Genomic DNA, 23,527 nt, shown 5'->3' with positions numbered 1-23,527 from the left:
CGGATCCGGGGAAAATGCACATGGGAAGTCACTTGCTTCCGAAAATTAGAAAAAACTGGGGAAACTGGAGTGGGGAGGGGTAGCCCTAGCGAATCATCAGGCCGGAAAGGCACCCATCGGCGGCAAGTCGGTCGTTAATCGGATATGCAACATCCCACCGGAGGCTTTGCGGGCATACATGGTTTCCTGAAGATATCCCCGCATTTGCCCAGTCCGAATTGATGCCGAGTTATGATGAAAAACTATAAGAGGGGTGTCTGGATGGAAAATGCAAGTGTCAAGCCACTATGTCACCACACGCGACACAGGATTCAGCCGTTCCTACGGGAACCAATAACTGGTGGAAGGAAGCTACCGTATACCAGGTTAGTTGCCACTACATTCAGACATTCCATGAGACATAGAATTAACGTGTGCTCGAGTTCAAAGGTATACCCGGCTTCCTTCTATGACACCAACGGTGATGGCTGGGGCGATATCCCCGGTGTTGTCAAAAAGGTCGATTACCTCCAGTCGCTCGGGGTGGATGTTGTGTGGCTATCGCCGATGTACGACTCACCTATGCTCGATATGGGCTATGACATCTCCGACTATGAAAATGTGCTCCCTGCTTATGGAACCGTACAAGACGTGGAGAATCTTGTGGAAGCTTGTCACTCGCGAGGCATGAAATTGATTCTTGATCTTGTCGTCAACCACTCCAGTGATCAGCATGCTTGGTTTCAGGAAAGCCGGAGTAGCAAGGACAATCCCAAACGCGATTGGTACTTCTGGCGCCCTCCTCGATATGATGAGGCAGGAAATCGAATGCCTCCGAGTAATTATCGGGGTTATTTTGCAGGAAGCACATGTGCGTTGAAATGTTTGACAACACAATATCTTGAACTAACAAATCTCTTATGTAGGGACCTGGGACGAGAAAACGGAAGAATACTACCTTCACCTCTACGCCAAAGAGCAACCCGATCTCAACTGGGATAACAAAGCCACACGTGAGGCTATCTACAACAGTGCGGTGCGGTTCTGGCTAGACAAAGGTGTCGATGGGTTCCGAGTGGACACAGTGAACAAGTACAGCAAACACACAGACTTCCCAGATGCTCCCATCACAGATCCGAAAAGCTACATCCAACCTGCCGTCGGAATGTGGTGCAACGGCCCCCGAATCCACGAGTTCCTACGCGAAATGTATGACGAGTCACTTGCTCCGTACGGGGATGTCATGACTGTGGGCGAACTATCCAACACACCCAATCCAAAGAACGTCCTCGAGTATGTGGGAGCATCATCCAAAGAGCTGAGCATGGTCTTCCACTTGGATATTGGCCATATTGGCATGGGACCTACCCTGGAGGAGAAGTATATCTTTACGCCATGGAAGTTGACAAAGATGAAATCCATTGTGGAGAAGTGGCAGTCTTTCATTGAGGGATCGGATGGCTGGACCACCGCTTTCTGTGAGAACCACGACAACGGACGGTCTGTCTCTCGCTTTGGATCTGATGCGCCCGAGTTCCGGGAGATCTCTGCCAAGATGTTGGCTCTGATGATGGTTACCATGACTGGGACTCTGTTCATCTATCAGGGACAGGAGATTGGTATGATCAATGCACCACGCGAGTGGTCCATCGAGGAATACAAGGACATTGAAGGCTTGGGGTATTACCGAGAAGCAGAGCAACGCAGTGAGAGTGGGGTTGATCCTGTTCGCAAAGAGCACATCATGGATGGTCTCCGAATTCTGGCTCGCGATCATTCTAGGCTGCCAATGCAGTGGGATGACTCAGAACACGCTGGTTTTACTACCGGGAAACCGTGGATGCGAACTCATGATCTTTATGGTGAGATTAATGTCAAGAGGCAGGAGAATGATACCTCGAGTGTGTTGTCTTTCTGGAAAGATGTTCTGCGTCTCCGGAAAGACTACCGGGAGTTGTTCATCCACGGTGCATTTGAAGTGCTTGACTACGAAAATCAGGAGACATTTTGCTTTGTGAAGTCGAGAGATGATAAACGAGCATTGGTCATTCTGAACTTCACTGATCAACCTCAGCCATTCACACAGACCGAGAAGATCGCGGGCATGAAGTTGCTTGTGGGCAACTACTCCGATTCATCGCTGGACACCCTGAAGCCTTTCGAAGGACGTGTCTATATTTGAGATATCCAGTACCAATCAGCGATATTTTCTCATGAATATTGATTGAAATATCAGTTTTCTAGAATACTATTATGCATAACACATCTTACAGCTGGCGACGATATCCCCGATATCGGTGGTTTCTCAGCAATCTACGGGTTGTAGCTCATCAGGAACCCCCAAGGGGGGTTTGGCTGATCCTCTATAGTTTCCTTCTCGTTTTTTGAAAACAAAGCTAGTAAAGAGGTAATTTCCCCTCCAAATTAAATAGCCACTGGGATTTGGGGGCCTGTGCGGCATGTTTAGGCCTGACAAACAAGGCAACACGTTTCATTTCTTCACCCGGGTGTGATCTGCACCCGGCTTCTCCCCGACTTCCCCCCGCAACCCCGGATTTTTGTGCTTGTTCCTACCCGTATATTTACACCTGGCTTTCTAGATGTCAGACCCACCTGTCAAACAAGCATGTGACGCATGTCGCCGACGTAAAGTCAAGTGCATTTTCCCCAAACCTTGTGAGCAGTGTCGGGCTGCTGGCCTAGTCTGCCGGACCTCTTCGCTACGACGGAAAAAGGGGCGACAGGGCCAAACAGCCAATATTCTGAATGAGCTCAGAGCAAAGGAAATTGAGCAGGCGCTGGTGCAGGATGCAAATATTTCTCTGCCATCATCAACTCTTAGGCATGGAGATACTGTACCAACACCCCAGTCACTGTTAGCCTCGGGAAGATGTCAATTCTCAAAAACACCGGGCCTTTTGAACCGAGACCTTGTCACCGCCTGCGCGGAATATTTTTTCTCGCGGATGAGAGGAACGGTGCCCATTTTGCAACCCGGCAGTTTTCAAAAACAGGTGGACCTTGCCGATACATGTCTCCATGCTTATTGTTTAGTCACTGCTTTCTGCGCTTTTGTGGTAACTCAAACCGGATTTGCGGTGGGGAATTCATCCTTGGAATTCTCTCAGGCGTTCTGTACTGAAGATTACCGAACTTCCCTGATTGAGGAAGCCACCGAAGCTCGAAAACATATCGACCCATTCACAGATCCTGTACGACAAAGCATTATCATCGCTTTCCTTCTGTACGGGTGTCACATTGGACTAGGAAACCAACGGCATGCATATTACTTTCTCCGCGAATCCACGACGCTTTATACGGCCAGCGCGCTGGAAAGTCAAGCATCATCAGCACAGGTGGATGACGATGACCCTTCCTTGGCAGGCAAATTGTTTTGGCTCTTGGTGGTGTCTGAGAGGTAGTTTCTCACGCTATTCGTTGGTGCTTTACTAATTCAGGAGCAGAGCTCATGCGATCCGTCGACATAGACCAATTACCCTCCAGGTCACTCCCGCAAGCCCTCAATTGGAAGATGATCCACTTCCAAATGCATCAGCTATTGGCTTTCGGTGTCTGGTAAACCTCTACCTCCCATTCGATGAAGACTTTTTGGGTCAGTGGAATGGAACGAATGCAAAATGCTCGATTGAGTCGCTAGTTCGCCTCGAGGAGCGCATCCGAAGTGCAGTCCCGGCGGACCTTGGTCTGCCTGATATACTCATGGCGGACTTGCGAGTATCCCAGCAATGGCTGCGTATCATGATATGGCAGCTATCTACAACTGCTGGGTTTCTCTCGACAAAGCCTGCTCATGAATGCATGGATTTTCGCTACCCCCTCCTAATTGCTCAAGATCTCTGCTTCGCAACATGGAAATTATCCAAGCAGGGTATGGAAACCCATGGAATTGGTCTTGTATGATTTGCCCCTATAAGCAGACCAAGCTCATTCTAACAGATTGTAGATCGAAAAAATATTTGAGGTGGCGTGCACCTTAATTGATGTTATGACATGCCTCTCGGCGGCTGGGCTCCGTTCTTCGGGCTTCAAGCTTGGTCCGCAGGATCATCTCAAGCATTTCTTCTCTCTCATCCACAGTCTTCCCGGGGGACGTCGAAGATTTCTTCCCCTGCTGCTTACCAAAATAGGACAAACCCTGCCTTCCATGGTGTACCCTATCACCGTTCATCTGAACCTCCAACCTGGCCCTCTTGTCCTAGGCTCTGCCAGTAAAGAATCATCAATATCTGTCATTGCCGAGGATGACAGCTCAATTGATCAACTTTCCCCAGAATTAATGTCCGATTCTGCGTCTGTGGATTGGATGAACGGTAACTTCAACTATGCGGAGATGAGCCGCATCGGTGCTAAAACGCCAGAGATCGATGAGGCATTTCTCCAATACTCCAGTTACTTTCCCTGAGATCGGAGAAATGTATTGCGCGATTTTGCTTGGCCACTAAAGCTACATATGGCAAAACGTATTGAAACAAGGTGGCGACTTTTCGATCATTCTTCCGAGTTGTCTATCAATAGCTGGACTTGCTGAACACAGCCGATTTGTCCAGCTGTTGCCGACAAGCCTCATCTTGCGTGAGATATTCAATATCAGGCATATACCTCACACCAAAACCCAACGCGACAATCGTTTCTTTTTGGTCAATATAGCAGTTCCGTGGGATATTGTCTTCATCAACCATGGACTCCTAGGTGCTCCTCCAACCAACAAAACTTTGATGGGTGGATGGTCAAAGGTGCCTTACTCAACATCTGTCTGCAACAACTCCATCTGCTCCTGATGAATCATTCTTCGAATTGGCACCTGCATCTGCCTGCTTATAGCGTCGTGCAATATAGAAACTGCGACTCCACCCACGCAGTCGATTCCTTCTGATGATTGTTGGTCCGACTGTATGAGCTCATCGGTTATTAGACTGGAAACTTGATCCACGCCTAACACAGTGAGGTATTGGAGGTCCTGGCTGAAGGCGTTCAATTGAACAATACTGAACGCTGATTCTTCCGGGGGCTTCTTGGCAATTCCAGCATGGCTCTCTGACTCCATTGGCATATACCCTCCAGCAGCATGAATCGGTGAGCAAAGAGACATTGATGGTCCTGTGGATGTTCAAGGGTTCGAGGTTTTCATGGCTGTCTATCCAGTTACCTGGGCTCCGTTATGAATAATCCCGTCGATGCGTTTCCCTTCGTCCGTTGAAAACAGACGTTTCCATTTGGACTGTTCCGGTCCAGACTTTGATGCGATCATGATGCCCAGGCTGCCACCACCGGCCTAGTTCACCGTATTGCTGAGCCTTCCGTCAGCTTGCTCTTCATATTTGCCCGAACAAGGCCGATGACATACTTTATCTCAGATGTTCCAACAGATATCTCAATAGCTGACTGCTGAGAAATCGGGTAATTGATATTAGAACCACGGTTGTTTGCTGAGTTTAAATGAAATCGAGTTTTGGCTTCATTTTTGCGAGATTTGGTATCACAATTCTGGCTTGGCTAGTTACTGGGTTAAGACGAGCCGGTAAATCTTCGATACTGGTTCAACTGTGCACATGTAAGTGATCGTGCAGTTGAAACCATAAGGAACCCTAGCAACTGGAGACAGTACAACTAAAATAATTGGCGCTGGAACCGGTGAATTAACTGGAAGAGATCCAGAAACTGGCAATAGAAGGGTTACTCCACGGGAGCTCCACAGTGGAGCTATAGTGGTCTCAATGGGAGAAAATATGTGGGTCCATATGAAGCTACTAGGCCTAATTGGGACATACCTATTCAGGTCTCGGGACTATGCAGCTTCCAACTTATCTAGGCAGCTTCTAACCTCATTATTCCCCATCCACCTAGTCCTCCAAGTCAAAAGCATCATGCCGTCAAGATTCAACCTTCGACAAAAGGTCTTCGACCTCATTTTCAAGGCTCATCACAATGAACTTGAGCAGGTGTCGACCATGGTACAAGACTTCCTTGGGGGTCGCCTGACTCGAGAGGAACTTGAAGAAAAGTACTGCAACTCACAAAAGAAAACTCCGAAGCTGCCAACCCTAGCTGTCGGCAACCTTGATACTCAGAAAGTCGAGGAGATCCTTCATCTAAAAGCAACCCAACCAGACAATGAGCTTACGCATGTCCCTTTTATTTCGACCTCGACCGAGCTTAAGAGTGTCCTAACGAAAGTTGATGCCGCTCATTCTAAAAATCCACTGAATGAAGCTAGCATTCGTTGGACGCTCGATTTACTGCTTGTGTACGCCCATGACATCGCCACTTTCAGCCAGCCCGACGCCGGCCAAAATATCGGCATACAGACAGAAAGAAACTGGGTGTTTGAACCGGTGACGTATCAGAAGAAGAAGTTTGCGCTCGTCGGCAAACCGGACTATGCAGTCTGGTATGGCAATGTCGACGACATAGCAGTAAACATCGTTATTATGGAAGCGAAGTCTCAAAATTCTACCAGCCAAGGAGTTCCCCAATGCCTTGCCTATATGGGTCAGTACCTTATAATATAACCGATGTTATACTATCCAGATTCTAACTAGTTTAAAGGTATGGTCCACCGACTCAGACGACGGGAGAAGAAAAAGAATTGCACAGTGTACGGCGTGACGGCGGACGCGCAATTTTTCTTCTTCCTTAAAATAGACGAAAAGTCAAGGGTTGGTTTACTTATCTCCTAGGTAATTGCCTTTTTCTAATTCTCGAATAGTGGTCCACGGTTATGGTTACAGCTGCTGGTGGCAAGTTTGACCATATTCTCAGCATGCTTGTCTATCTTCTGCGCAAGGCGAGGGAGGCGTCTCCAACACACTCAAAGGAGTCCTCCGCCCAGTCACATGCCAAGGAAGGATCCGGGGGTTCGCTGTATGCAAGTGAGGATTACAAAATGGGGAATACGTAACTGAACTTCTTCTCTCCTCGCTCTGGTTCTTGTTTTTTTTTTTTTTTTTTCTGCTGGATGTCAGCAATTGGCTTAATTCCTTCGTTGTGTTGCTTAGGATAGTTAACCCAGATACATTTTGTGTCTAAATATTATTATCAACATAATCAAAACGCCTTTCCCTAGCCAACTTTTCATACTTGAATATTTTAAAAACACATGGTGATGGCTGTTATCTCTTGAACTATGTAAATTTGCTCGAGCCATAGCTCCACCTGAGAGGCGGAGGTATAGCTGGTATGTCACATGGAGGTGTATATCTAGGTCTACATCACCGCATCCAAGTCCGCAAGACTCTTAGCATATCTTCTACCCTGGAGCCCAGCGCGGTCGTGGGAAGCTCTTTCCGGCTTCCTGGGAGTTGTGGTACCACTTCTAAACTTCGGAAGCTCCTACAACGCCCTAGGGACTCACTTCGCAAGATTCCAGAAGACAGGTTCAACATTAAAGGCTTCTACCACTCTGATCCCATCCATCATGGCGCAACCAACGTTCAACGCTCTTACTTTTCTTGATGAAGACCCAGGAAAGTTCGACGCAAACTTCTTCGCCATTCCCCCTAACGAAGCGGAGAGCATCGACCCCCAACAAAGGATACTGATGGAGACTGTATACGATGGTCTATGTTCTGCTAGTCTACCTATAGAGCAGTTACGTGGCTCTTCTACTGCTGTTTACGTCGGTCTCATGTGTGACGCTACCATGGTGCAGACCGACATCGACGAGATTCCTACCTATACCGGTACAGGCACAGCCCGCAGCATCATGTCTACTAGCCTATCATATCATATTTCTTCGACTGGCACGGTCCGTCTATAACAATTGACACTGCGTGCTCATCAAGTCTAATTGCTGTACACGAGGCTGTTCGTGTTCTACGCAGTGAAGAGTCAAGCGTAGCTATTGCAGCAGGAGCAAATATCATTCTTAGCCCAGGTATGTTAAGATCTCGGTTGATAATCTGTTGCACAAAGTGATTCTACATCTCGGTCTCTATGGATCCCTAGCCAATGCCTCGCGGCGGCTAGTACTGTTCGGGTCCAGATACGGTCTCTCTCCCAGTCCAACGGCACGATGCCCTGTTCGCTGGCCAAACCCCTCGTGGTCCGAAGTAGCAGCGTGGAAGACTGATCGATTGTCACAAATGGCTATGAAATATTAGAGAAGCAGCCATATATACGGAGAAAAATAAGAACACCTACCAAGATCGTTCGGGTTCTGCCAGCGGAGGCGCACTTGCAGATCATGGTTCTCGACGACCAGACTAAGGAACCAGTTAAGAAGATGATCACTTTCCTCATCAGTGACACCGTTGATCTTTTGAACCATATTTCCAACAGCGAAAACACTCTTCCAGCCAGTGACTGGATTAGTGCGGATCACAGGGTGCTCCGCGGATAGTTCCCCCCCCCCCAACGTTCTCGGGGGCACCGCGAGGACCAGGGTGGACTTCGAAACCGTTTTTCTTGGCAACGTCATTGAAGTTTGGTCCGGCATAGGTGGCAGTCAGTCCGTCGAGGAATTTCTAATATGGCTCCGAGAGACGGTCGTAGACCTCGTAGCCGGAAGCCCACAGTGTATTTAGCCAGTCTATGAGTGATGAATATTGAGACTGGAACCGGGGTTTTTTACTCACCACCTCCAGTCTTAGGAAGCTCTGTCAAGCGTAGAAGAGTGTAGTCGCATGGAATGGCATCGAAGGCGATGTCGCTATGTCATTCGTGGCGAGCAGTTTGTCCGCGACTGTTGCGGTCGGGGGACAACAATTGCCGTTGCTGGGAGCTTACAACGCTGATTTCGTCATCTGTCACGCCGTGCTCACGACCAGAGTTGACAACAGGATGGATGTGAAGTCCGGAAGTCTCTGGCTTGCCCGAAAGCTCACCCAGTCGCTGGACGAGTTCTTTCTGCAAGTTGTCATCAAGGCCGTCTTGCTTGCGGAAAAAGACCACGCCGCGTTGCGAAACTGTACACGGTTGTAAGTATGGGAAGATCATCAGGAAAACAGATAGTAGCAGTCTACTTACTGGTGAGAGCGAGCTCACGAAGCAAATCATCCGAGTTAGAAGCAGACAGGAAGTCCTTAAGGCTGGCATTGGGAAACTCGCGTCCAATAACCGGGGTCACATCAAAAGACTCGAATGCATCTAGTACACCGGTAGGTTTGAGAGGAGTTCGCTCAAGGCCTTTCAGCGTTATCCTATCTTCTACAATAGGTATCACCGGGGTTGTTGTTTCGAAAGGGGAGCCATTGGAATGATGGATAGTAAAGAATATCAGTTAATTAGTTATGCTTATTGAGATCTATATCAAATAATTACGTTCTTAACCCTGCTTATATACTAACTCCCGCGCCACGAGGTATACACGCATATTGCAAGCTTGTCAAAAAATCATGAATCGAGTCAACATTCGCAATTTTATTCATTGCCTTGGTAATTTCTTCCGAAGGAAGATTACAAACCTGCGATCCGGCTCCCAACAGTCTCCCACCGGCCTCCCACCATCAGCACTCCGCTCAGCCGTGAATTTGCTGGCGATTGGATGTGCAATAATGGTGTAAATGAATAATTTTCGGATTTGCGTATCAATGTTATGTACGGATAATGTTGAGAACCTGTTTTGGTGTGACGGTGCTCTGGACGATCATTCATCTTCCCTAACCCTGACTCGGAAGGTAGTTTACTAATCATAAAATACAGAATCGCTGCATTAGATAGATTTGACTATTACTCTTTTTACTTGATCACGCCCTTTGGGATTTCCTCCGGATAGTTATCCACAATGGGGACTAGGAACCTTTCGTCCATGTTTTAATGGTGGCCGTCGGACCCTTCCCTAGCTATACAATAAACGACCGTGTGCAAGGCAAATAATCATGTCTCGGTGGATGCCACCAGTTGTTATTTGGTCGTCAACTAATCGTAGTTCTACATTGCTATTGCCCAAAAAGAGGAGAGAATTCAAGAATGTGTTCCAAATCAATACGACTCAATATGTCTAGCTACTGAGAACCCAAAGGCAGTGTTCGAAAACACATCTGGAGAACATCTGGAAGAACCGCAGAGACAATTCAGTAACGAAATTCTTCCCCGACGATTACCTCACTGAGATTCCACAACTTGTTTGCATTGACGAGGTCAGAGGCGTAGTCCAAAACATTTTCTGGATTGCAGTCATTCAAAAAAGACCCTGAGTGATCTGTATGAACTTGTCAACCCGGTTCCCACTGATTACTGCCAAGATTCGTGTACTTACCGTCCAGGGTAGGGTCCAGAGCCGCAACAAGAGTAGTTGCGCAGCCTTGCCCGATGGTCTTTTCCTTTGGCATCTCCAGCTTCTTGTTTTCAAACAAAGCTCCCACAATTGGCCACGCTGCTTGGTCCACATCGGACAGGCCCGTTGTGTGTATCACTCCAGGATGCAAGGAATAGGACTTGATTCCCTTCTTCTCCAGTTTCTCGGCCAATCCAACAGCAAACAAGATGTTCGCTGTCTTGGACTGGCCGTAAGCTTCCCAAGCGTTATAGGTCTTTCCGTCGGAGAAGTTATAGTTATCAAACATGACTGGGCTGAGCTGGTACATAGCACTGGCTAAATTCACGATGCGAGCGCCACCAGAAGATTCAAGCTTTGGAATAAGGAGGTTGGTGAGCAGGAAATGACCAATATGGTTTGCACCCAGCTGGCTTTCCACGTTCTCAGGAGTAAGAGCAAATTTAACACCCATAATGCCTGCGTTATTGACGAGGACATCGATCTTAGAGACAGACGCATTGATCTCCGCTACCGCGGCGCGCACTGATACGCAGGATAAGAGGTCAATTTTGATGAATCGAACAATGGTCGAGGGGCTGATGCTACTGATCTCCTTCATGACTGGGGAGACTTTCTCCTCGGAGCGCCCAAGAAGGATGATCTCCGCAGGATTGGCGGCTGCTAGGCAGAGGGATGTGTGGGCTCCAAGTCCTCCATGACTGGCTCCAGTAATCACAACTAACGGCTTCTCAGTAACTTTGAATCGAGCAGCACATCGTTTCCATTGCCCACTATAACGGAAATCCGGTTATTGCCAGGACGGAAGGGTTACTTACATGTCTTCCCAGTGACTCGATCTGCCAACGCAGCAACTACTTCAGACCCAGTGGTCGAGAAATTGAAAGCAGTCATTTTCAAGGGCGTAGGAGGTAGTAGCATAACACAACCAAGGCGAACGGGGAAAGGTATCAGCTATCCGTAAAATAGCAGTGGGTGTCAACCGGTCACTCAACACCTCCCTCGAGTTATTTATACGTGTTCTGCTCCTTCATCTGGCTCAATGACTATTATGAACCAACCCGGTGATAACTACATGTCCAATCACTACATGGCTGTTGCCCGATCAGTAATCAATACAGTGCCAAATTTGTGGGTTGGGATTCTTGATACACCTGCATTTCCAATTACTATTGCTGTCGGGTCACGAATCTGTCCGGCTCCGAACTTATGCTAGGGTTCGAACTGCTGAATTGGTCATCATCGGCCCATATAAAAGCTAAATAAAGTATTATCCAAAGCGGCTGAGTGGAGTGCCGATGGTGGGAGACCGACTCATGGTGGGAGACCCACGGGTGGTAGATAGGAGGCCGGTGGGATACCAAACTGGTTTCGGAATCAATTAGTTATCTCGCTCGCTATTTTACAGGCCTTCTATACACACTTAGGGATTGTCGACCAGAGAATATAGGCATCCTGTATAATGCATTGACCAGACTTCATCAATAGTATCTCCGTATCCACCTCACTTTCTGACTACCACCAAGGGACAAAAGACAAGCTTAAACGCAAATGCATAGTTTCAGATACGGGCAGAAAATCCCATGGAGGGCCTCGTGGAGGGCCTCGTGGAAGGGAATATTATGATTTGGTCACTTACTTCCACCTTGATGCTACCGCAGAAAGTAGACCAGCACGAAACTCGCAATCCCATACTAAACGGCAAATATCTGGATGGAACGGATACCTTCTGATGGAGATGGAGATTCCCCTTCGGTAGACTCCTGTTTGGCAGACCTTGCGCCGTTTGTCCTGCTGGCCTATAAGAGATCTTTGTCTCCCCTGTCTTCTTGTTCTCTCTTAGAGATCGCTAGAGATACCAAGACTTCAGATTGTTTCATGATTGCTTCTTTTCGGGTAGTCGTACGCCACGCCTTGTTCTTCGATTGTCAATCTCTTACGATTACGAGCAATAGATATCATGATTCCCCAATACAAGCGAGTTCCTATATTCTTATAGAGCACTATTTTCAACATGTAATTCCATTGGCCCTCCAATAACACCTTCAGCGTATCCGCAGGTGTACGCTTTGGAGCAGCAAACTTCAAGATCGCTGGGCTGGTCGTAGAAGCCGAGCATTTGTCTTCCCACGCTGTCTCGGGAGCCCACTTGATTGAGTAGATGACGTTCTTCGATTCCTTGGTTACTGCATACTTATACTCGTACACCATGTCGATGAAAGAAGCGTCCTTATAACTAATATCCTTGACGGGCGTACTAATGTGCTGCTTAATCATTGTAATAATCTGCATCCCCGTTACATCCTCGGGTCCAGTTGGACATATTTAGCCTTATTATGGGCGGAACTGTCGTCCATAGTAGACCTCTCAATAGCCCGCAAATGGGCCCAAGCCCCCGGCCCACAGCTCATTAATGGGCGCCCATCAAAGCCCATCAAAAGCCCATTTCTGTGCACAAATACAGTCTTAGCACGTATAAAGTAGCTGATTCATGGCTGTATTTTACGCATGTACCAACCTGTATATTCAATTTCATCATATTATTACAGTAAGAAGTAGGAATTCAGTAAATATTATACTAATTTAAGCATTATGATACTAGATTTCATGCAAAATTTCATATAAAATCACCCCAAAAGATCTAACTTGACCACGAATTCGCACTTAGGAGGATTACTGAGTATTAGTATGAAAAGATATATAACTATATATATTAGGTCTATAACCAGGTGTTAATTATAGTAGCACTAATAGTACCTCTACTTACTATGTAATTCCCTAACAAAAATAAGTACCCCTTATGAAAAAATAAAGCTTTATAAAAATCAACTTTCCATCTTATGAGTTAATTTATAAACTTATAAGAAGAAGGTTTCTGTATACCTTCATGTATCGCTCAGATAGTAGTTTAAATACCCCCAAAAAAACCAGAGAAAAATGCATTAATTATACAGCTACGATAAATTGGCATGTTTGTATTGTTTGGGGCCCATTATGGGCCCGAATGGGGCTTTGCGGGCTTTCATTGCGGGCCCATGACCCACCAATGGGCCCGAAGGTAGGGCCCAAAACCCAGCCCATTTGGTGGGTTGGGTTGGGCTAGGCTATGGGCTTTGTGGGCTATTGAGAGGTCTAGTCCAGAGATAAGAGATAAGCTGTAATAACACTAATCTGATCAGGATCGATAGTTAATGCCGGTCCTTTAATAGTAGTAAGCGAAGTGTATCCTACTCTTTAGTCTCACGGAACATTTTGATGAAATCCACAGCAGGGGACATGATAAGCGGCGAGAAGATGTTCGGCTAAAGGGAGGTCTACTATAAGCTATCGAACTCGGGTGAGCCGAAGAGACACTTAATAGCCTAGTGCTGGCGTGGATAGTAGGCGGGATAGTCCAGGCGGACATTTATAGCCGTAGCACAGATAGGGAAGGCCCCACCCGACAGACATTATCCTGTCTATATAGCTGCATATATATACATCCAGGGTAGGACCCGGGTTCCTTGCCTCTGTCCAAACTTAAGATTGACGAATATTGTATCAATAGAAATATACTGATTTCATTAAGCCAGTCATGCAAAACGAAGAAAGCTCTACAATTCAATGTTGGCAAATAAGATTGTAGGGCTATAGATCGGTCATTTGCCATGTCACAAAATGCGCAACTGGTCTCTTCGCCCAGCCGGAATAAACTTCTCTTTGGTCTTGGGATATTCAAGCCGACACCCATTGCGACACTTGATACCCTCTACTCTACCCCTATGAGCATTCGCTTTTTTACTCCTTACACCTATCCCAATTGCTCAAACTCTCAAAATTTGAGCAAAGCCATCCTTATCTGTCCCCAGCCGCAACAAACACTCACGCCGTACGGGGCAACGTCTAGACCAGACCAGACCTTTTCATAATGGCGGAGCCACCTGCAAAGCGTGCTCGCCGAGTCGACAGCTCAGCTATGTGGGATTCTAACGATAAACTGCCTCGTGTACCAGAGCAAGGGTCAGACCGCGACCGCAGACGTTCACCAGCTCCACGAGATGACCGACGCGACGGCCGGTATCGCTCTCGCTCACGAGAACGCAAAGATGGAAGGCGAGAACGGAGCTGGTCTCGAGATCGCCGCGACAGGGACAGACGAGACGGAGACAAAGATGGGCGTGGGGCCCAGGACCGAAAAAGGAGCACTAGTCGGGAACGCAACCAGGATAGACGAGGTTGGTCAAATATCTAAGTTATTGGAAGGTTTGGGCCTTGCTAACATATGAATGTCAGGCAATACACCTAAAAACGTTAAGTTCCGCGAACGTTCCCGCTCCCGATCTCCGCAACGCAATGGCGCAAAGGCCCGGTCACCCCCTCGAGGCCCTAAGGGTGACCGCCATGGCGACCGCAAAGATCCTAGATTGCAAGATGGGCGGAAGGCAACTGGCGCACAACCAAGACCGGAACGTCACGAGGATGAAATGGACATAGACTTCAACGAAGATGCGGACGAGGACGAAATGGAAGCACAAATGCGAAAGACCATGGGTTTCAGCAGGTTCCGGACTACAAAGAATACCAAAATCCCCGGAAACAACATCTATGGTGTGCGGAAGGAGAAGAAGATCGAGTACCGACAGTACATGAACCGCCAGGGCGGTTTCAACCGGCCTCTCAGTCCATCGCGATGAATCCTTACTACATGTATTCCTACGGTCTCATCTTTTTTTTTTCAAAAATACTGGACATTTTTCGGCCTTCTTTCGACACGATTTGCATTTGCGGAGCATGGTTTTGTTGGCTTGATATTTTACGTTCCTATTCAATGGCCCTTGTTGGATTTACTACCAATCCCTTTTTTTTTTCAAATATTAGTGAACCACAAAAATATCAGAATGATTCATCAGCAAACCTGTAGAAAAAAAACCGGTCTTGCTGGACTTGATTGCGGATGCGACATGTGACTACACATGTGGGCATGCATACATCTTCAGTGACGTAGGCCTCCCTATATATCAGCACACCTGCGGTCCAAACTCGTCAGTTACAACTCCCTACACTGTGGCTTCATTGCGATCATTAGCGCCCAAGATAAAGCCAAAAAGGATGTCAGCAACAGGAGATCGGCGTGAAATTGTTATTGTTGGTAAGAATAGATTATTTGCGGCTTTGGTACCCCGCACGATATACTCGCAACTCGCTGACCAAAATACTCACAGGTGGTGGTATCATTGGATGCTGCTCTGCATACTATCTTACTAGACACCCATCCTACGACCCTACCCGCCACAAAATCACACTCATCGAGGCCTCTGAACTCGCAGGTGGTGCATCGGGAAAAGCGGGTGGCATGCTGGCGCAATGGGCTTTCCCGAGCAATCTCGTCGGTCTCAGCTACAAGCTGCATGCCGAGCTCGCAAAGGAGCACGACGGTATCAACCGATGGGGATACAGAGAGGTCAATTGCGGTCAACTCGTCGTGAAAGGTCGTGCTCTCGCTGAGAACACCCCAGGAAAAACTGGGGCTGGAAATACAGAGTCCCTCCAGAAACGTAGCACAGCAGCAATGTCTAAGCTGAGGTCTGCCAAAATCCCCCAGGACTTGGATTGGATTGAGCCAGACCTTCTGCGGGCCTATGAAAGTATGAGTGGGCCGGGCGAAACCGCTCAAGTGCACCCATACCTCTTTACTACGTCCATTGCAAAGCTTGCCCAGGAGAAGGGCGCAAACATCATCCTTGGACAGGTTACAGATATCGCTCGGTCAAAGAGCTCTGTCGAATCAGTGACATACACCGATAGAACGTCGGGTGAAACACAAACCATCGCCGCTACCGATGTGCTCGTTGCTGCTGGTCCCTGGACGAAAACTATCCTCCCGGAGGTTCCGATCTCAGCCATGCGGGCCCACAGTGTGGTGATCCAGCCAAAGAAACCAGTCAGTGCATACTGCCTGTTTACAAATATCGAAATCCCGGCCAACTTCAACCCGGAGAAGAAGTCCCGCCCAACTGTGGCTGCGCCAGAGATCTACGCGCGTCCTGATGCGACTGTCTATGCATGTGGCGATGGAGATAGAACAGTTCCATTACCAAAGACTACTGCAGATGTTGAGGTCGACCAGGAACGCTGCCAGGAAATTATAGACCACGTGGGTAGTATTTCTGACGAGCTGCGCGACGGAGAGGTCCGCACTCGCCAAGCTTGCTATCTTCCAAACTGTGATTCTGGCGCTGGGCCACTGGTTGGCCTGACTGATACGAAGGGACTTTATATTGCAGCTGGCCATACCTGCTGGGGTATCCAGAATGCGCCGGGTACAGGAAAGCTCATGAGTGAGTTTGTATTTGATGGTAAGGCGAAGAGCGCGAACATTACATCGTTGGACCCACGCGAGTTCATGTGAATACATACTTAATACCACAATTTTTATAGCAGAAAATATAGCACACCTTTTTCTATGGTGTTGAACGCATATTGATTGTCAATGAGACATAGTACCTAGTTATACAACATGTAGCAGCACTAAAGCGGAAAGGGAAAGGCGGGTGACGTCCGTGGATATTGTTCGGTACGCCTGTGATACTAGTCCATATTAAGTAGGCGGTGAGTTCAGGTACATACACCTATAGCTTATCCCGCGGAGAGGACAGCAGTCAATTGACTGAGGCTACATTATGCGTCACCTCAGGATTTCAGTGTTATTGACATCGCTCCTTTATGCAATTGGGATCGTTGCAAGCGAAGATCCCAATGATGTATCCGTCTTGATTCGAGAGGCCGGACGCGCCAGCAACCAGTCCCTGCTATGGGGTCCTTACAAGTCGAACCTCTACTTTGGAGTGCGTCCTCGCATTCCGAAGAGTCTCACAGCGGGATTAATATGGGGAAAAGTCGACGATTACGCTGATGCTCAACAAAGTATGCTCATCGGTAGCCCGGTTGCATTGATGAACTGTGAAGCTAACATGCACCCAAGACTTCAGACACACATGTGAACAAAACGAAGGAATGGCCGGGTATGGCTGGGACGAGTACGACATCCGGAAGGGTGGACGAGAGACTATTCATGACGCCGGGAACAACTTGGACTTGACAATTGATTTCATCAAGGTTCCCGGTGGCCAACACGGAGGTAGCTGGGGATTCCGAGTCAAGGGCACGCCTAGAGAAGACGGAAATCCCGACCAGTCCATTTCGATGGTATTTTATTCTACTCTCGAGGGCTTAGGTCACTTGGGAGCTGACTCTGAATCTTCTGGTTCCACTGGCGTCGAAGGAAATGTCAAGCTTGAAGGATACACCACTGAACTTGGTGATTTCGCTATCGATGTCACCACTGGACCGGAAACCAACTCACATCCCCGCTACAATCATCCTAGCTCCACAGACAAGCCATTGGATCGCAGCATTGTAGCCAGTGTGACCTTCCCAGAGGAGCAGCTTTGGCAAGCCAAGGGAATCTTCTTCACTCAATTGAAGGCGGAGGTTGATGATGCCCTTGAAGAGTATGGAAAAGAGAACGTTCCGCCCCCGGCTCAACTGTTTAGTATCAAGCATAAGCCTGGCCAGGGTAATGCTCATCTTGTCCAGAAGGTTTTCACAGGTGCATTTGAGTTTGATGTCCTGTTCTCCTCCGGCTCCGCCCCCGAACCGTTGACCTCGGAAACTCTCACTAAGGAAATCGATGATGCTTCGGCTTCATTTTCTGAAACTTTTGAGCACCTTCTCCCACCACAGGCGCCGTTTGACTCTCCAAAGTACTCGAGCTTCTCTAAGGCAATGCTGTCTAACCTCATTGGTGGCATTGGGTTCTTCCACGGTGACGATCTTGTGGATCGGTCTGCCAACCCTGCATATGAAGAGGAAAATGAAGGTTTCTGGGAAGAGACCGCCGAGGCCAGGGCTGCCGTGCAGCCCGTCATCGAAGGCCCGAAGGAGCTTTTCACTTGCGTTCCCTCCCGGCCGTTCTTCCCCAGAGGGTTCCTTTGGGATGAAGGTTTCCATTTGGTTCCTGTGATCGAATACGATACAGATCTTGCGTGCGTTTACATCTACTTCGTTTCATCTACTGGTTTTGGTTGATATACTGACTTTTTGTTGTAGGCTCGAGATTATCAAGAGCTGGTTCCACCTGATGGACGAGGATGGATGGATTGCTCGTGAACAGATTCTAGGCCAAGAGGCCCGCAGCAAGGTTCCCCCGGAGTTTACGGTCCAATATCCCCATTACGCAAACCCGCCTACTCTGTTCATGGCCCTGGAAGCATTCATGGACAAAGTCAAGTCTAGCAGCAACAAGAGCACGGACTTCGAATCCCTGGACAACCAAGATGCGACCGCGAGCCTGCGCTCTGCCACTGTCCGATACCCGGAACTGTCTGAGGCATACCTTCGCTCATTCTACCCGCTCCTGAAGAAGCACTACAACTGGTATAGGAATACTCAGCGCGGCGACATCGCGTCGTACGACCGTGAAGCATTCTCGACCAAGGAAGGCTACCGCTGGCGCGGACGTTCCGTCCAGCACATACTCACTTCTGGCATCGATGACTATCCCAGAGCTCAGCCGCCGCACCCCGGTGAGCTGCATGTCGATCTGATCAGTTGGATGGGTATGATGACTCGCACTATGCGTCGCATTGCCGAGAACCTCGGCGAGGAAGAAGATGTCGAGCAATTCGCCTCCTACGAGAAAGCTATCACTCGTAACATTGATGACCTGCATTGGGATGAGAAGGAGCAAACCTTCTGCGATGCGACTATCGATGAATATGAAGAGAGTGTCCATGTCTGCCACAAGGGTTACATCTCCATATTCCCCTTCCTGACTGGTATGCTGGGTCCTGATAGCCCGCGCCTCAAGGCTGTGTTGGACTTGATCAGTGATCCCCAAGAATTGTGGAGTGATTATGGTATCCGCAGTTTGAGCAAGAAGGATAAGTTCTACGAGACCGATGAGAACTATTGGAGAAGCCCTATCTGGATTAACATCAACTACTTGGTGTTGAAGAATCTCTATGTAAGTGCTTCCATCTTTTGATTTATTTGCCCGCAAAATCTGACAGCACCTTCACAGGACACTGCCACGGTATCTGGTCCTCATCAGGAACAGGCGCGGAAGATGTACTCCGACTTGCGGAAGAATTTGGTCGAGAATGTCTTCCGCGAGTGGAAGAAGACTGGGTTCGCTTGGGAACAGTACAACCCTGACTCGGGTAATGGCCAGCGGACACAGCACTTTACCGGCTGGACCAGTATGGTGGTGAACATGATGTCCATGCCGGATTTAGCCGGATCCGGAAAGACCACTCATGACGAGTTGTAAGCTATTAAAGCTCGATGTGAAAAAACCCGTCACGTATATTAGATAGTGGTCATTCTGATAGTTTTATGCAATCATTTATCCGACATTTGAATCGACCCCTCCAACGCCAAGCTAATGTATCAATTTATAGCCCTAGTTTGTAGCTCAATGGCGGCGATCATAGTCGTCTCGGTCTCGTCTGCGTTCGGGGTGTCGCCGGCGCTCAGCTGGTGAGTAGCTGCGCTCCATCCGTCGTCGTTTCTGGTGTTCCTCATCTTTGCGGCTGGGTCGACTTCTAGAACGAGAGACCGAGCGCCGTCTGTGGTGGTCTCGACCGCGAGATCGTGATCTGTGACGATGGCTGCGATGATGGCGCTCTCGATCGTCATGATGTCTGTGGTGTCTCCGGTCCTTGTCACGTGTATGGTCATCCCCTCGTTCATGTCGTCTTTCCCGCCGCGGGCTTCGGGTGCGCTCACGTCTGTGTCGGTGACTCGAGCGGTGGTCCTTTTCCCTTGTAGCAGCATCTGGCATCTCTTCTTCTTTTGGCACTGTATCGGTACTAGTGGAACCTCCTAGAGGAACCATGTTGGCGTTCTCGGATGCTTTCGGGGGGACGGGAAGTCCCAGAGCGATGGCCATTGCCTCCTCCTCAGCCTCCTTGACACGTTGAAGTTCCTCTCGTTCTTTGCGGATTCGTTCTTGCTCGTCTTCGTCTCCCTTGGCATACCAGCCAAGATCGCGATTTTGTTGCCATCTGCCGACTGGGGCCATCACTGAATGGCCTAGGTAGTTCTCGCGATGGGCGGAACTTTGAACGTCGGACCATTTGAACTCATTGCGGCCGCCGCTGAGACAAAAATTAGTAACCTTCAACAAATGTAGAAATAAAATAACAACACAACTTACCGGCTGCCTTCTTTGCGTACACTAGCAACCAAATCCATTATGCGAGAGAAGCTTGTTGAAGAACTATGTTGTAGAAAGGAGGAAGCCAACATCTTCGAAGCCATACCCGTAGACGTACTCGGGGCCCGTGCGCGGGCGGTCAGCCATTCCATCATCCGATGATTGCACCTCCCCGCAGCCATAGAGGTGTTTTCGACCAGCTTGATCATGATCTGTTTACAAAGTTCTTGCCCTTCTGTCTCTTGTGGCTTGGACTTCCTGCCATTGGAAATGACAGATCAAGCTTCTTCTTCTCTTGCTATTTACCACTCATTCTGCTCAGATCTAAGGAACTATTCTTCTCTGCGCTCCGCCATTGGAAACAAGCACCCTTAGTCTGCGACAATGTCTTCTCCTCTTACCGAGGAGAGTGTCTCTACAGAAACTGAAAGGGAAATTCCAGGATATCGGCCACAGGTACAAATCTTGAATATTGAAACAGAAGAGGAACGAGTATGATTGTCTCCAAGTTACCTCACGTGAGAACTATGAACTGACTTATGCTAGTTTCCTAGGTGGGCATCTACAGTTGTACAGCCTGGATTCACTGTGACTGATTATCATTGTGCTATAGAGATGTTTCTGGACCAACTGTATCTGCTTGGAGGTGTAACCTGGTGAGTACCTGCTGACCTAGATGTTGCTTCGACTGTATAATTTCTCCTCAATTCTGACCTTTATCTTGAAAGGCGGCCCTCTCACAGCGTCGAAATTTGCTTTTTACAGCTCATGTCGACGACATCTACGTATGGATTCCTAGTGGATCTCGCCAGCTCCTTGGCTCCCAACCCGAGATGATCATCCACCCAGTGATGAAGGAACCCAATGCGCCTGGATATATCGATCGCTCCAAGCCTCATACGATTAATCATGTTATTGTGGACGATTTGGGAGTCGACGAGGTTTTGCTATTAGCGACAGACTCCGGAAACGTCACTGGCTACAATGTTGAGGCTATCTTCTCGGCAATCAACAGGAGTGCCAAATATGGAGGCGATCGACCATTTAATGCGCACGAAGTCAAACCTTTCTTTGCTGAACATGTTCAGTTAAGTGCCTGGGGCTTGGCCACCCACAAATTTGCTCGGTTGATTGCCGTGAGCGCGAACACAGGCGTTATCACCGTCTTTGCTTTCGCATTGGTGGATGATGTGTCTGAGAGTGATGATAGCAGTCCCAGTCTCTCTGAGACCTCGAACATGGGGGACTCTGGTGTATTAGAAAGCACATGGGTGTCAATAGACAGCGCCCCATCGATGGAGGAGCTGAAAAGGGACATGCCCCATCATCGAACACGCAACCTGCGGCTCAGCTACAGGGGTCATTTCGACAACATCCCATGCGTTTCATTTGCCAACTTTGAATTGGACCCCAACGGTCTGTGGATGATCAGCACCGATATCCTCAACCGAGTCTTTGTATGGAGAGTCTGGGACAGCCTGACTCCTGTCAAAACATCCAGTTACAATTGTTCGAGGGAGGCTCGAGAGCAAAGGGGCTGGTTTGTCTTACCTTTGCATCCTCGCAGAGTCCAGCAACACCGCTACAAGTTTGATGCCTGTGGATGCGAGCCACGGCCAAAAATAATGAATGGTCGAATGGTTTTTGACGTATCTGATACGGCTGACGACGTCATAGCCAGATCCAACCTCGCTGCTCAGAAAGTCGCTGATGAGGAAGATGCAACAATTTCGAGCCTGTTTCTACCAGACGATATTTTTCCCCCTAACTGTTCTATTCATACTGAACCTCGACCGCAACATCCGGGCCCAGAGCATGATCATACAACTCCAGAAACCTCTGGAACTGCCTCTCTTGGTGCCGCCGGTGACAGCATTGATATAAGCGCCGGAGTATCACAAGACCATGAGGTGACTCCTCCCCGTCAATCGATCCGCGTGAGACGTGGTATTACCAATTTGGTTGAAGAAGAAAATGAGCAATGCGGCGTGGATTGTGTTGTCGATGTGGATGTTCTGAAGTGCTTTGTGTCCCATCGTAAGTGAGAGATGTGCTTTGATGTATTGGATTAGGATGCTAACCTGATATTCAGCGTGCAACCCGCGATTTTTCCCTATTATCCACTTCTCTGGAAACAACATCACTTTAGATCCTTATCCATTGGACCATGGATCGCGGACGCTGTCTCGGTCTCCTCTGCAATCGCTGGTAGAATATTCTATGTTCTCTTCCTGTGATCGCTTAAACTTGGTCAAGTACCTCCCTGAACTTGGGATTGTCATTGCCGCCTCCCAGGCCGGTGGAGTTGCCATCATCACTCTTACATGGCAGGAGGAAATCGGCCACACCTTTCGCATAGACTGGCTTCTCCCTTTTCCCACCCAGGAGAGAGATGATGAATGTCCAACACCACCTCTTATGGGCATTGCTGCAAGCCCCATGCCTGGATTTGAGATACCGCCGGATGTCCCTTGTATCCCTCGGGATGTCAATCCCAAAGATCGGATGAGATTCAACCACCGTCTGCTCAACCCAGATAAAACTGAGCCCTGTGTCGCAAACCCGCCCGAACGTGGGGCTCCCAGTCCCTCTGGACCGGACCCTTGCACCAAAGAGTCGAACCTCACAATTCCTGAAACCCATGCCTATGCCTCGGACATCTATCAACCTCATGAGACCTGGCATGGTTACCACCCTTCTCGGCATTACAGGTTGCTTTTGCTATTCTGTGATTTGTCTGTCATGAGCTATGAGTTCTGGCACGACTGGAGAGGCTAATCGCAATCACCAAACCAGGTTGGCTCCATGAATCATGGGTGCAAGAGACATGCTCATCCAAACCCGCAAATTTGCCCATGCTGATATCTAATTGTACAAGTGCATGTCAAATCATCTTAATTGAGCAACACAAAGTACCTGCGTCAAAATTCCACATCAAATATATTAAGCGTAGTCGAGAAATGGTACAAAGTATGAACTAATATGCCATCGTTCAGTGGTGACTTGAGGCTCTAACCGAGGTGAACCTGATTGGTTCTATAATAACCTTAAATCCAAAGTTTAAACCGCCAAAATTCCCAGTCAGGAGTCCGCTTCATGCACCTAAGCCAAGTGCC

The 23,527-nt window shown here is 48.4% G+C and overlaps 13 protein-coding genes across 13 annotated transcripts; 8 read left to right on the top strand and 5 right to left on the bottom strand.

Annotated features, from left to right (window-relative positions):
* Positions 1-287: 287 nt before the first annotated feature.
* N7447_005067 (glycoside hydrolase family 13 protein) lies at positions 288-2,161 on the top strand (the record flags this gene model as incomplete). Its single annotated transcript, XM_057229329.1, has 3 exons — positions 288-365; positions 430-850; positions 906-2,161. The coding sequence occupies 3 exons, from the start codon at positions 288-290 to the stop codon at positions 2,159-2,161; spliced, it is 1,755 nt and encodes a 584-aa protein (XP_057084419.1).
* A 418-nt stretch (positions 2,162-2,579) lies between these two features.
* On the top strand, positions 2,580-4,402 carry N7447_005066 (Zn(II)2Cys6 transcription factor domain-containing protein; the record flags this gene model as incomplete). Its single annotated transcript, XM_057229328.1, has 3 exons — positions 2,580-3,397; positions 3,438-3,894; positions 3,944-4,402. The coding sequence occupies 3 exons, from the start codon at positions 2,580-2,582 to the stop codon at positions 4,400-4,402; spliced, it is 1,734 nt and encodes a 577-aa protein (XP_057084418.1).
* A 336-nt stretch (positions 4,403-4,738) lies between these two features.
* On the bottom strand, positions 4,739-5,044 carry N7447_005065 (uncharacterized protein; the record flags this gene model as incomplete). The annotated part of the gene is made up of 1 exon (XM_057229327.1): positions 4,739-5,044. One exon carries the CDS (start codon positions 5,042-5,044, stop codon positions 4,739-4,741), a length of 306 nt encoding a protein of 101 aa, XP_057084417.1.
* Positions 5,045-5,864: 820 nt separating this feature from the next.
* On the top strand, positions 5,865-6,898 carry N7447_005064 (uncharacterized protein; the record flags this gene model as incomplete). The annotated part of the gene is made up of 3 exons (XM_057229326.1): positions 5,865-6,489; positions 6,547-6,656; positions 6,707-6,898. The coding sequence occupies 3 exons, from the start codon at positions 5,865-5,867 to the stop codon at positions 6,896-6,898; spliced, it is 927 nt and encodes a 308-aa protein (XP_057084416.1).
* A 516-nt stretch (positions 6,899-7,414) lies between these two features.
* On the top strand, positions 7,415-7,756 carry N7447_005063 (uncharacterized protein; the record flags this gene model as incomplete). Its single annotated transcript, XM_057229325.1, has 1 exon — positions 7,415-7,756. One exon carries the CDS (start codon positions 7,415-7,417, stop codon positions 7,754-7,756), a length of 342 nt encoding a protein of 113 aa, XP_057084415.1.
* A 174-nt stretch (positions 7,757-7,930) lies between these two features.
* Positions 7,931-9,189, bottom strand: N7447_005062 (TauD/TfdA dioxygenase family protein; the record flags this gene model as incomplete). Its single annotated transcript, XM_057229324.1, is given in 7 exon segments — positions 7,931-8,085; positions 8,140-8,301; positions 8,321-8,462; positions 8,574-8,594; positions 8,725-8,903; positions 8,965-9,137; positions 9,161-9,189. The coding sequence occupies 7 exon segments, from the start codon at positions 9,187-9,189 to the stop codon at positions 7,931-7,933; spliced, it is 861 nt and encodes a 286-aa protein (XP_057084414.1).
* Positions 9,190-10,010: 821 nt separating this feature from the next.
* Positions 10,011-11,107, bottom strand: N7447_005061 (short-chain dehydrogenase; the record flags this gene model as incomplete). Its single annotated transcript, XM_057229323.1, has 3 exons — positions 10,011-10,102; positions 10,196-10,951; positions 11,032-11,107. 3 exons carry the CDS (start codon positions 11,105-11,107, stop codon positions 10,011-10,013), a joined length of 924 nt encoding a protein of 307 aa, XP_057084413.1.
* Positions 11,108-12,079: 972 nt separating this feature from the next.
* N7447_005060 (NmrA-like family protein) lies at positions 12,080-12,490 on the bottom strand (the record flags this gene model as incomplete). Its single annotated transcript, XM_057229322.1, has 1 exon — positions 12,080-12,490. The coding sequence occupies one exon, from the start codon at positions 12,488-12,490 to the stop codon at positions 12,080-12,082; it is 411 nt and encodes a 136-aa protein (XP_057084412.1).
* A 1,630-nt stretch (positions 12,491-14,120) lies between these two features.
* Positions 14,121-14,886, top strand: N7447_005059 (SNUT3/LISCH7 family protein; the record flags this gene model as incomplete). Its single annotated transcript, XM_057229321.1, has 2 exons — positions 14,121-14,427; positions 14,486-14,886. The coding sequence occupies 2 exons, from the start codon at positions 14,121-14,123 to the stop codon at positions 14,884-14,886; spliced, it is 708 nt and encodes a 235-aa protein (XP_057084411.1).
* A 415-nt stretch (positions 14,887-15,301) lies between these two features.
* N7447_005058 (NAD(P)/FAD-dependent oxidoreductase) lies at positions 15,302-16,601 on the top strand (the record flags this gene model as incomplete). The annotated part of the gene is made up of 2 exons (XM_057229320.1): positions 15,302-15,341; positions 15,415-16,601. The coding sequence occupies 2 exons, from the start codon at positions 15,302-15,304 to the stop codon at positions 16,599-16,601; spliced, it is 1,227 nt and encodes a 408-aa protein (XP_057084410.1).
* A 271-nt stretch (positions 16,602-16,872) lies between these two features.
* On the top strand, positions 16,873-19,523 carry cwh41 (mannosyl-oligosaccharide glucosidase; the record flags this gene model as incomplete). The annotated part of the gene is made up of 4 exons (XM_057229319.1): positions 16,873-17,116; positions 17,175-18,237; positions 18,302-19,217; positions 19,275-19,523. The coding sequence occupies 4 exons, from the start codon at positions 16,873-16,875 to the stop codon at positions 19,521-19,523; spliced, it is 2,472 nt and encodes an 823-aa protein (XP_057084409.1).
* Positions 19,524-19,642: 119 nt separating this feature from the next.
* Positions 19,643-20,449, bottom strand: N7447_005056 (MMtag domain-containing protein; the record flags this gene model as incomplete). Its single annotated transcript, XM_057229318.1, has 3 exons — positions 19,643-20,016; positions 20,066-20,352; positions 20,412-20,449. The coding sequence occupies 3 exons, from the start codon at positions 20,447-20,449 to the stop codon at positions 19,643-19,645; spliced, it is 699 nt and encodes a 232-aa protein (XP_057084408.1).
* A 346-nt stretch (positions 20,450-20,795) lies between these two features.
* On the top strand, positions 20,796-23,189 carry N7447_005055 (uncharacterized protein; the record flags this gene model as incomplete). Its single annotated transcript, XM_057229317.1, has 5 exons — positions 20,796-20,903; positions 20,958-20,965; positions 21,025-21,067; positions 21,140-22,448; positions 22,504-23,189. 5 exons carry the CDS (start codon positions 20,796-20,798, stop codon positions 23,187-23,189), a joined length of 2,154 nt encoding a protein of 717 aa, XP_057084407.1.
* Between the last annotated feature and the right edge of the window lie 338 nt (positions 23,190-23,527).

Source organism: Penicillium robsamsonii (assembly GCF_028829455.1).
Source record: "Penicillium robsamsonii strain IBT 29466 chromosome Unknown utg000003l_segment0_segment0, whole genome shotgun sequence".
Lineage (NCBI taxonomy): Eukaryota > Fungi > Ascomycota > Eurotiomycetes > Eurotiales > Aspergillaceae > Penicillium > Penicillium robsamsonii.
Note: the sequence above shows the minus strand (reverse complement) of the source record. Positions and strands in the feature narration are given on the sequence as shown.